This window comes from Anser anser (genome assembly GCF_964211835.1).
Source record: "Anser anser genome assembly, chromosome: 2".
Lineage (NCBI taxonomy): Eukaryota > Metazoa > Chordata > Aves > Anseriformes > Anatidae > Anser > Anser anser.
The window spans coordinates 96,770,257-96,782,303 of NC_139721.1; the positions used below are offsets into that span (position 1 = coordinate 96,770,257).

Genomic DNA, 12,047 nt, shown 5'->3' on the forward strand with positions numbered 1-12,047 from the left:
CATTTTTGGCACAAGCCAAACCAGGAGCGCTTAGCTATACGACCAGTTGGCAATTTTTCAGAGGGCTTCATTCGCCTTGGAGGGAACCGATTAATCCTAAGCAGCATTCTGCAGCAAGATATCACTTCTGGCAGATCCTCTGATGGGTTGTGAGGAGGTTTCCCTGCTTGGCAGCCAGTCAGGCACCACCAGACATCGCTCTGGGTTTCAGCCAAAATACCCACCTGGGCTCACGTCAGCCAAACCCATCAGCTGCTGCAGCCCTTTGCTCCCCATTCCCCCCCACAGCCCATCTCAGAGCCTGACACTTTGGGGCTATGTGGGTCTGGGACATCCCCACCAACCCTTGATCTCTGAGGTCCCCAATCATTTCCGTGGGGAACGGATACTGCTGCAGGGTGAGATAGGCAGGAGTTGCACCTGTATTGTGGAGATCCTACAAAGCAGCCCGAGGAGCCTGTTTAATTTGGGTGATATCATACTCTGCAGTTCCTGAAACAGCAATGACAAAAACTACAGGTTTCAACACTGCAAAAATAATGAAGTCTGATGGGATGCTCAGTGTGCCACAAACTCAGAGAACTGAGTGTCCATTTAATCTCCATCCTGGCTGTAGTCACCAAAGAAGCAAAAGAATTGATAAAATGGGTATTTTTCTTAACAAGCAAGGTTACTGTGCAGCATAGTGAATTTCAGGGAATGTCAACCGGGTGTTTAACTTGGTGCTTGAATTTGCTCACCCACAGAAAAGTATCCATGTCCCTCAGTGACAGCAAAATTGTTTCTCCCTTGTAAGGCTGTCCTCTCTGAGATAGATGCAAAGCTTGGGGTACACACACTCACCTTCAGCCTTCCTTTTGGCTGTGCAATGGCTGTGTTTTGTTCGGAGACTGAGATGTGCAAATGGATGGCATACCAGTCAGCACCTCCCAGACCCACAAGGGTGGTCGTGGTGGGGCTCCCAGGGTGCCTCTCCCCAGCTGGGGCTCTGATGCATGGGGAGGAACACGTGTAGCCACAAAAAAAAGTGATGGTGGTGCATTTGGCCATTGGCCATGCAGAGCTTTCTTCTCTGTGTTTTGCAGGGCAGCTGAACAGAGACATCACCTACAGCCAGCTTTACTCTTTCCTCAACTGCCTCGAGGTAAGGTCTGCCTTAGGAGCATCCCTCTGCTCTCCTCTGCTCTCCGCCTGCCCACTGATAATGTGCTGTCTCCTCTGCCCACCTAGGTGAGCCCCTGCAATGGCTGGCTGACTCCCAACGAGACCCTCAGGAACCTGACCTCAGAGGTAAGGAGGAATACCAACTCTGCGGTGGTTGCAGAAATCCACCCTCTTGCCCCTGTACGTTTTATAGAATGATAGGATTATCTAGGTTGGAAAAGACCTTCAGGATCATCAAGTCCAACCACAAACCTGACCTGCCGAGTCCCTTCACTCAGCCATGCCCTTGTGCTGTATCCACACAACTCTTAAACACCTCCAGGGATGGAGACCTCACCTCTTCCCAGGGCAGGCCCTTCCAATGCCTGACTGCCCCCTCCATGTAGAAATTCTTCCTAAATACAAGATGTCTTGTGTTGTACATCAAAGTGTCTTCACTGAGGAGCACAGGACCCCCCAAATCCTTTCACAATAGCCAGAACAGATAAAAAAGCCTTGTGTAGATGTAAGACAACAAAAGGCATGGTTTAGATGTAAGACGACAAAAGGAATATGCAACAATTCCATGTCAAGAGAAAGTTTAAATTGAGTCTATGTAGTGATATAGTTTTTGCTTTAGTCTTTTATATGATTAATGGTTTCTTGGCCTAAACCTGATATCCCAAATGCAAGACATCAGCTCTTTTTTTTTTTTTTTCTTCCAAAGCTGTGGAAACTTCCATGCCCACCCTTTGAAACACCTCGCAGGCTCTCAGAGCAGCACAGTTAAGCTGCAGGCTTTCTAAATGAGCTCCTGTGGTGATCCCTCAGCTGTCCAAATTCATTCCTGGGGAATGTGATCTCCCTTAGACAAAAAACGTTCAGGGTCCTGCTCTTTGAGGTGAAAATGTGCCTGGTGAGGAAGAAACTGCTTATGGAGAAGGTAGTTGCTAGCATGGAGTGTTGATGGCATAGATTTTGCTGGCACCAGGAGCAGCCCCTGCGAGCAAGATCCTGGCCTGGTCTCTGTCAGGGCTTTGTGCTGATCTCCCTTAGGCACATTGCTGTGGCCTTAATCACCAGGTGGTACAGACAGGAGCACACAGGCAGCAGGCAGGAGTGGGAGCAGCCGGACATGGGTGTCCTTTTAAACTGTCCTTTTAAAAATCTGGCGGCACATCATAGCAGCCACTTATTCCCTGATTTTTAACCCTGCCCCCTGCAGCCATGTAAAAGAACCAGTAAGCAGATATAGACAAAGGTGTCATCTCTGTGCATTGTCATACTAATGTATGCATTCAGTAAACAGAAAATATGGCCTTAATTTCACCAAGGTTTACATACAGGTTTCATTTTATGTCCCATCCCTCTTGACTTATTAAGAACATTCCTAAATCTTTACAGGACTGCAGCTTATATGTTACCTACACCTCAGGACATACAGGACATGTAACTGCAGTCCACGTACAATTCCTGTGTCTGCAGGGCATGAATTAATCTTCCTCCTGGCTTCCTGTCTGAAACTAATTGTCTATGTTATCATCCAAACTGCGCATGTTAAATATTTAGGAGATCCTGATCTCTGTTACGGCTGTAGAAATCACACTGGATATATCAGTTAGGTCTGTGGCCGAGGGAGCTAATTTACTCCACTGAAAGTAAGAGCAGAATGTGGTCTGGCTAGCTGAGTGCCAGTACGCATGACGCAGCAGCAGGAAGGATAATGGGAAAGGGGGAACATTTATCGTCTGCAGAAAGTTTCTGTTTTCTTTAAGAGGATTGGAAATGACGGGGCTGCCACTTGTCAAGAGGCCTCTGAAAATGAGAGAGCCTGAATAATTATACAGGACTAGAGCTGCTGCTAGAAGGGGTTTGTGGTAAAATAACTGTATGCTGTGTTCATCGTATTATCTCAGATGAGGTCTCAGTGCAAATCTGCAATGGCTCATTGCATCGCGAGCAGGGTAGCCCAAAGGCAGAGAATGTCTGGTGCATGTCTGTGTCACGATAAAGAACCCTGATTCTCCTTTCCCCCAGTTACAGGGGGATATTAGCTATGAAATTCCTGCCTGCACATCAGAGACAAAACCAAAACCCATTCAATAGCAGCGTGAGTATCAATGAATTGACATCAAATTGTTCGATTTTTGCAGAGAGCCTTACAGCTTTCCAACGTCCTGAAAGAAATAGCGAGATCTGAGAAATTTGGCAACTTCGATGTTTTCTACATGGATTTCCCACTGAGACAAAGTAAGTTGCTTTTCTCTCTCCTTGTCTCTCAGGCAGCGTTCAGTCCCGTGCTGAGCTGCTAATGCCCTCTCTACATGTTAGCTCTGTACCAAGGCAGCCTGGGTGACCCTGGTGGCACTGCCTCCAGAAGACGAATTTTTCTTGGCCAGTTTTCCTCCCTGAGTAACATAGCTGCCCTCCCTTAGCTCAGTGTTTTCAAAAGCATCTCTCCCAATAAGAACTGGCTTACTTCCTGTGCTTCCTCAAGCACCAGAATACCTCTGCAGCATTGACTCCAGGACCTTACAAAACTCATCCTTATGTGATCTTAAGTGACATTAGGGAAGTGCATTACCTAATTCACTTTCTTCTGTAACTGACATTTTAAAGGGGGAAAAAAAAAAAAAAAAAAAGAGCCAGGAATGTATATGCTTGCTCCTCCATTTTAAGAAAAGGATCAGCATGGGGTGAGGGACTGAGGTGGGCAATGTATTCAAGCAGTTAGACAGTGATGGAAAAGCAGGAAAACAGCTTTTTTCCTACATCCAGACTGAACCTCTTGTGTTTCAACTTATACCCATTGCCTCTTGCCCCACCTTGTACTGCTGTGAAGACCCCGTCCCTGTCCCCTTGTCACCTTCCTGAGGGCACTGGGGGCCACAGGCAGCTATCCCCTGAAGCCACCTCTTCCCCAGGGCAAACCATCCCCATCCCTCAGCTCATGGGGCAGAAGCTCCAGCCCTGGCCACCCTTGGGGCCTCCCTAATACCATGAATTTTTAGATTCTGTAAAGAATACATAATAATAATAAAATCTGATCTGCATTTCTTTATATTGGTATTCAAAAGGAGAGGTCCTGCTCGAAAAAAAAAATTGCCTGGGGACCATATGTTCTTTTATTTTTAATTTTTTTTTAATGATAATTTAAATCCCAAAATGTAGACAGCTAAATCTGGAGCCATGAAGGGACAGAAGCAGCCTGGCAGTACTTCAAAGTGTACATCTCTGACACCTCTCCCCATCAGTGTCTGGGTGTCCTTGGAAGCACGAAGCTGCCGAGGCATCGAAGATTATCGCAAAAGTCTCAGCCGCAGCCAAACCCCATCAAAACTCACTAAATTATTTTATCCTCTACGACACAGTTCATGAAGCTGGGTCTGGGTCTCATGCAGACCACCGAGGGAGGAGGTAAAGAAGACGATGGGAGAGGGAGTTTTTCCACCCAAAACTTAGCTTGGAGACACAGACCTCACTGCAAGTTAGATATCATAGCACAGAGTTTCAGGATGTCCGAGTCTCTCTGTGGGTTTTATATCAGCTACTTAATATTTAACAAGTCATTAGGGTTTGGAACAAACTACCTGCTGGGTAGGCAAATTACTTTAATAAGTTCAATTGCTAACTTCAGGTAATTTATTTGCTTTCACGAAAAGAAACATCTTAATATAATTTGCTGTTCTTGATTACAGCGCATTAAATAAATGAGGTAAACAAAATCACACATGCACATACAAACATCGGCTCTGACAGACACTTTGTGAAGTTTCCTGCAGCCCTGGTGCTAACCATGTGAGCTTCCCGTCAGTAAAGCTGTCAGTTTGCGAGCGCGCTCAAAAGCGAGCTAAGGCTGCTGACCTACTTTCCCGGTCTCTTTCTGAAGCAAGTGCAGATCCTCCCCTAGACTCTCCAGACATCAAATATTTAGTGGTGGTTTCATGCTGTGATGAGGACACTGACTCCAGGCAGGCCTGTGCATGTGTACATAGCAGCTCCCAACCTCCTTGGAATGAAAACAGGGTATACCAGCATTTATTGTAGGTTTAGATGGACAGTCAAGCTCAGATGCTGCCTTTGGCTGAAGTGCTTAGCGGTTCTATAAAGAAGGGGCGCAATAAATACAGGGTGTGGGTTGCTTTTCTTGTGGAGATGTGAGCAAACCCTATTGTAGTCCAGCCTAGGCAATGGGCACTTTTAAGGCAATCTCCGGCTGTACTCAAGATTTGTCCAAGAATTTGCTCTAGGATTTTTGGAGATCAAATATAATGGAATAAATTGACCTTTCTTGATAGAAACCTTACTTGCTATTTCTGGACTGGAACAGTAGCATGTCTACCAAGCTTTTTTTACAGCACACAGCCTCATACTCGGTGTATAACATCATATAGGGGTTAGGCAAGTTCACACTGTGTGTGTATGTTGTGCGCACTTTTAATCCCTGGTGTAAAATAGGATGAAAATGTTTTCATGTCCAATATCACGCAATTTTGAAGCAGGCCTTCAAGCCCTGTGCCTTGAAACAAGTTACTTTGGTGTTGAATAAAGCTTCTCAAGTACATTTCTATAATTAAAGCAGGAACACTGCCAGTCTGTGAATTCCAAGTCACAATGAGCACCAGGTATCACTTCTTGACACAACAGCCAGAGTCCAGTGAACGGTGGCAGTTCTAGGTCAGAACTGTAGCACTTGAAAGGAGAACATTTTTCTCATGACGGGATGCCTGTATAACACTATTAAGAATTCTTAATCTGTCATTATAAAAAAAGATATGAAATTTACAGTCTGTTAATGCTATATCCACCAGTCCCGTGTTTGATCACTCTACAGCCCTTTTGAAGAAAGCAAGCTTTTTACTTCTCTAATGGCTCTGGGGCTTACAGTACAGCAGCATTTGCATTGAATGTCATGCTTATGTAATTCAAAAGGTTATTCTGTTGGAGTTGAAAAAGATCACTCAGAAGAAAAGTAACTGAAAATGACATCTTATTCCTGCAGACATCAGCCCCGGAAAATACTGTGTTACCCTCTATTTCTCTAAAAATCACTGTTTTCTTTAGCTTTTCTTCATATATGTACACACACACATTTTTTTGCTCTGCTGAAGCTGCAACTCAAATGGGAAATACAGAAGTATTAAATCAGTATTAAATAATTTATAGCTTTACTCACTACAGCATCAGTCTTAGTTAGGAGGGAAAGCGAATTCTTTTACAATCATTTATGTTCAAAGCACTTCCTTTCATAAATATTGCAGATAAAAAAAAAACACTAAAAAAAACAATAAAAGCTTAAATACTGTCCCAAGGAGAGGGGGATTGCATGCAGTATTGGCTCTGACAACTTCATATAAATTATCATAATCTTCATGCAGAGCCGTTGTGAGCTTAAAAGTAGCGAGGGCCTTGGGAGGAGGAGGAGGGGGCCCATCTCCGCGCAGTGCCATAACCCCTATGCTTATGTGCTTGGCAGCGGCCGAGGAGTGGCGCAAGATGGGCGGCGAGCCCTGGCAGCTGATCGAGCCGGTTGATGGCTTCCACCCCAGCCAGGTAAAATCCAGAACCAAGGTGAGGGGGTCGCAGAGTGGGAGGGATGCCAGCGCCCGCATTGGGTTGGCTGCTCACACTGCCTGTGGTGCTCACGTGTCCTGCAGCAGGGATGGGGGGGGGGGGTTCTTTCACGAGAGACCCTGACCCTGTCCCTACCCATAAATAAGACCATGGTGAAGACCCTGCCCATGTCCATGCCCCTACATCTCACATCCTCAGCCTCCAAGGCCACAGAACCCCCCCCCCCATCCTAGCCTGGAACAGTTTTTGTTTTGAAGCCATACCTATAAACTGGCTTATGCACTGCAGCCACATGATGAAGCACTTCTCTCCCAATTCCTTGGCCTCCAAGGATGGGTGGCTGGGGAAAGTTTGTAGTCAGAAATGAATGAAAGGGAAGGAGAAACAGCTGCTTGGCTGTAACTCCTCACTTTGCTAACCTTATGCAAGGTTTGCCCTGTTCCCACCATGCTCATTTTCAGAGTACCTCTTTTCTGAACCTGCGCAATGCTTTGGGAGAGCACGTCCTGCAGTCTCCTACAAGCAAAGCAATGCATTTTCTATAGGCTAGCTTCGGGTTTCAAGTATGTACACAGTTGAAAATAAATTCATATTTGAAATATTAAAGTGGAAACAAAAGAGTGGCCCATCTTGCTGGTATGGCCCAGAGTAAAACTGTATGACTGCCCAGCAAACAGTGCTACAAGGGGCCAATCCCTGTGCCCAAAAGCACAGACTGAATTTCTGAGGCAGTTTTATGATGGGAGCCAACCCCCACACACATATTCTCTGTCGACTGCCTCTTCAGCCAGTGGGGACAGGCGTAGGGACATCCAAAGCATAAGTGCTTTCCTTGCTGTCTTTTACATCCATGCTGGTCAGCTGAATAAAATGGTGGCTGGCTCACCTTTGCCATGTCAGAAGAATTTCCTGGTCACAGAGGGACCCCTTCATAGCAGAAATAATGCCTGCTTGGCTACCAGGCCGTACCACGAGGAAGCTGTGGGAAAGTATGGGCTTAGAGCCTGAGGACATGGGGGAAGCGTGTCTGGATATTTTCGGTGCAGGCCTTTTAAAAGGAAGCAATTAGAGAAAACTTGGCAAACGAAACAGGAGTGAAAGCAGTGATGAAACAAACCCCATTCCCACTCCCACCATCTGGGGAAAATACACAGAATGAGGCTGGAGCAGAGCAGGGAAGGTCTTTGTGTTATTTTTATGCCTTACCCCGATACCCAGAGGCTGGCCTGAGGCTTCCTATAGCCACCAGCAACCAGCCACCAAGGGAGCCAAGTTCACTGGGTCACAGCGTCCCCTCAAGGCTCTTGCCCACATCCTGCACCCCACCAGCTGCTGCAAGGCAGCATGGAGTCGGGCACAGCAAGTGTTCATCTTGAAGGGAACCTTCCTAAGTCAAAAGAAAGTTGCAGAAGGGCATGGAAGGGCAGCTACCAACCCAGGCACAGCTCCCAGCATGGCAGGCTGCAGGCCCTGGCCACATGCTGCTGTATTTCACTCCCCCTGGGCCTGGCATCCTGCGGTCGTTACCATCTCCCTCTCCTGCTGTTAGGATGACGTTACTGCTTTTATAGGTACATTTTCCCGTACAGTCAAGGTGCCAGCTGTAGATATGCCTCACTTCAAGTGAGTTATTGCCTTTCTAGGATTTATTAATTAGCCTTATCCAAACATCCACTGCTTTAAATCCATTTTTCTTTTCCTGCTGTTATAGGGACGTCTGTTATCAACACAGCGCTGTTTGGACTGAGACAGAGCACTCTGCTCTGAAAGAGTGGCTCTCAGGACAAAGAAGGGGAAGTGTGAGCACAGCGTGATATTTAAGAGTACGCTTGAGAGAGATGATAAACAACTCACTCACTCGTCATGCAAGTTTTATTTAAAGTTTTACTTTATAATGGCGTGAATGCCTCTGGCCAGATATGGCTTTAATACCATCTAGTGCTGCCTAGCACAAAAGTTGATGCTTGTCAAGTGAAGGAGTTCTTTTACTTCCATCTTTGCAGCTATTCTCCACTTGTCACACACAGCCTGACAAATAAATATGACTGATAAGTCCTAACTCAATCTATTTTACAGCATTTTTCTCAAAGATCTCAAAGCATTAGAGAAACAGTCATGAATATTTGAACTGAGCAGCACCCTAAGGAAAATACACACATTTTAGCTCTTGCCTTCAGATGCAGAAAAACTGAGCATGGGGTATGAGAAGCACAGTGCCATGGTGAGCTGGAGGAACACCATGCTCCCCCCTTGTTTCTATGCACCACTGGGCAGAAGAAGTCTGATGTCTGCCCTGGATTTCACCTGCCATTTATCTGGCATCTCATTAATTGAAGAAATAAATAATCCACTTGTGTAAACAGGTGTCAGCACATATATCCAATAGACCATCATTCCAATTATGCAGTAGAGTGGAAGGGAATTGAACCTTCCTAACAGACAGCCATAGACAAATCACTGCAAAGAGAAGGAAGAGGAAAAAAAAAACAAGAAGGCAACCATCCATTTGTCCCATCAGAGCTATTCTGTTTTTTCATGCATTGAAAAAGGCTAGGCTAGGACACTTAGAGAAAAAAAAATTATCACAGTATCACAGTATCACAGATTTCTAGGTTGGAAGAGACCTCAAGATCATCGAGTCCAACCTCCGACCTAACACTAAGTACTCCACTAAACCATATCGCTAAGCTCTACATCTAAACGTCTTTTAAAGACCTCCAGGGATGGTGACTCCACCACCTCCCTGGGCAGCCCATTCCAATGCTTAATAACCCTTTCGGTAAAGAAGTACTTCCTAACATCCAACCTAAAACTCCCCTGTCGCAACTTTCGCCCATTCCCCCTCGTCCTGTCACCAGGCACGTAGGAGAACAGACCAACCCCCACCTCTTTACAGCCTCCTTTAAGGTAACTGTAGAGAGCGATAAGGTCGCCCCTGAGCCTCCTCTTCTCCAGGCTGAACAAGCCCAGCTCCCTCAGCCGCTCCTCGTAAGACTTGTTCTCCAGACCCCTCACCAGCTTGGTCGCCCTTCTCTGGACTCGCTCGAGCACGTCCATGTCCTTCCTGTAGCGAGGGGCCCAAAACTGAACACAGTACTCGAGGTGCGGCCTCACCAGAGCCGAGTACAGGGGCACAATCACTTCCCTAGACCTGCTGGCCACACTGCTTCTTATGCAGGCCAGGATGCTGTTGGCCTTCTTGGCCACCTGGGCACACTGCTGGCTCATATTCAGCCGACTATCAACCAATACTCCCAGGTCCCTCTCGGCCAGGCAGCTTTCCAGCCACTCATCTCCCAGCCTGTAGCTCTGCTTGGGGTTGTTGCGCCCCAGGTGCAGGACCCGGCACTTGGCCTTGTTGAACTTCATACAGTTGGCCTCAGCCCATCGGTCCAGCCTATCCAGATCCTCCTGCAGAGCCTTCCTGCCCTCGAGCAGATCGACACACGCACTTAGCTTGGTGTCATCTGCAAACTTGCTGAGGGTGCACTGGACGCCCTCATCCAGATCATCAATAAAGATATTAAAGAGGACCGGCCCCAGTACCGAGCCCTGGGGGACACCACTAGTGACCGGCCTCCAACCAGATTTGACTCCATTCACCACAACTCTCTGGGCCCGGCTATCCAGCCAGTTTCTAACCCAGCGAAGCGTACGCCAGTCCAAGCCCCGAGCAGCCAGTTTCTTGAGGAGAATGTTGTGGGGAACTGTGTCAAAAGCCTTACTGAGGTCAAGGTAAACCACATCCACAGCCTTTCCCTCATCCACCAAGCGCGTCACTTGGTCATAGAAGGAGATCAGGTTCGTCAAGCAGGACCTGCCTTTCATAAACCCATGCTGACTGGGCCTGATCGCCTGCTTGCCCTGCAAGTGCCGCGTGATGACCCTCAAGATAATCTGCTCCATGAGCTTTCCTGGCACTGAGGTCAAACTGACAGGCCTATAGTTCCCCGGGTCTGCCCTGCGGCCCTTCTTATAGATGGGCGTCACATTGGCTAGCCGCCAGTCAACTGGGACCTCCCCCGATAGCCAGGACTGCCGATAAATGATGGAAAGCGGCTCGGCCAGCTCCTCCGCCAGTTCTTTCAGTACCCTCGGGTGCATCCCATGCGGCCCCATCGACTTGCGCACATCCAAGCTCCGTAGCAGGTCGCCAACCATTTCCTCACGGATAGCGAAGGCCACGTCCTGCTCCCCATCCCCTTCCACCAGCTCAAGGCACTGGGTATCCAGAGAACAACCGGTATTGCCGCTAAAGACTGAGGCAAAGGCGGCATTAAGCACCTCAGCCTTTTCCTCATCCTTAGTAACTAGGTTTCCCCTCGCATCCAGTAAAGGATGGAGATTCTCCTTAGTCCTCCGTTTCGCGTTGATATATTTGTAAAAGGATTTTTTTGTTGTCTTTAACGGCAGTAGCCAGGTTGAGCTCCAGATGAGCTTTGGCCTTTCTAATTTTCTCCCTGCTCAGCCTCGCTACATCCTTGTAGTCCTCCTCAGTGGCCCGCCCTTTTTTCCAAAGATTATAAACCCTCTTTTTTCTGCTAAGCACAAGCAGCAACTCTCTGTTGAGCCAGGCCGGTCTTCTTCCACGCCGGCTCGTCTTTGGACACGTGGGGACGGACCGCTCCTGTGCCATCACGATTTCCTTCTTGAGGAGCGCCCAGCCTTCCTGGACTCCTCTGCCCTTCAGAACCGCCTCCCAAGGGACTCGGCCAACCAGCGTCCTGATAGTCTCCATAGTGTCCACAGAGAGTATTTTGTATCTAAGAACCCTTGAAGGAAGGGATAAACACCAAGCACTCGTGTTTAGCCCAGCCCAGAACTATATTTCATTATGGGACATTCCTACAGGAAGAAGAGCATTTTCCTGTGTGTTTTCATTAAGCTGCAAAACTGGAGATTACTCATTCTTGGCATATCTGTATTTCTCTTAAGTTTAAACACTAAAACACCCAGATCAATCTGTAAGTGGATGAAATTCACACCATTTACTTTTAACATCTAAAAGCATGATGTCTGAGTCCTCCCAAGATCCCTCTAGAGTCATCTCTGAGACAGTACTTCCCCAAGTCCTGCTTGATTGTCCTTGGAAGAAATTTCTTTCCCTTGACAAGAGGGGGAGCCCAGGGGCTTTCAGCAGCTTTTCCTTCCTACAAATCTCACTGCAAACCATCCTGAGTGCCAGATGGCTTCAAGGACATTGCTTCTGTCTGGAACAGCTGATTGCTTTGTTTGTATGGCATGACCATGCATTTCAAGAGGATTCTGTGCAAATGGCTTCATTTCTTGCTTTTATGAAGTTACAACTGAGAACGCAAAAGCCCTGAGCA

At 47.2% G+C, this 12,047-nt stretch overlaps 1 protein-coding gene across 5 annotated transcripts in view; it reads left to right on the forward strand.

Annotated features, from left to right (window-relative positions):
• The window catches only part of AOAH (acyloxyacyl hydrolase), a 77,854-nt gene that overhangs the window by 63,095 nt on the left and 2,712 nt on the right, over positions 1 to 12,047 (forward strand). For 4 of the 5 annotated variants that reach the window (XM_083826089.1, XM_083826090.1, XM_083826092.1 and 1 more), the window contains 4 exons: positions 1,086 to 1,144; positions 1,231 to 1,290; positions 3,297 to 3,393; positions 6,620 to 6,696. In XM_083826089.1, coding sequence (XP_083682215.1) covers positions 1,086 to 1,144; positions 1,231 to 1,290; positions 3,297 to 3,393; positions 6,620 to 6,696 — 293 coding nt within the window. Of the gene's footprint in view, positions 1 to 1,085; positions 1,145 to 1,230; positions 1,291 to 3,296; positions 3,394 to 6,619; positions 6,697 to 8,428; positions 9,381 to 12,047 lie in introns of those variants that run through there. The other variant, XM_083826091.1, reaches the window with a different exon arrangement.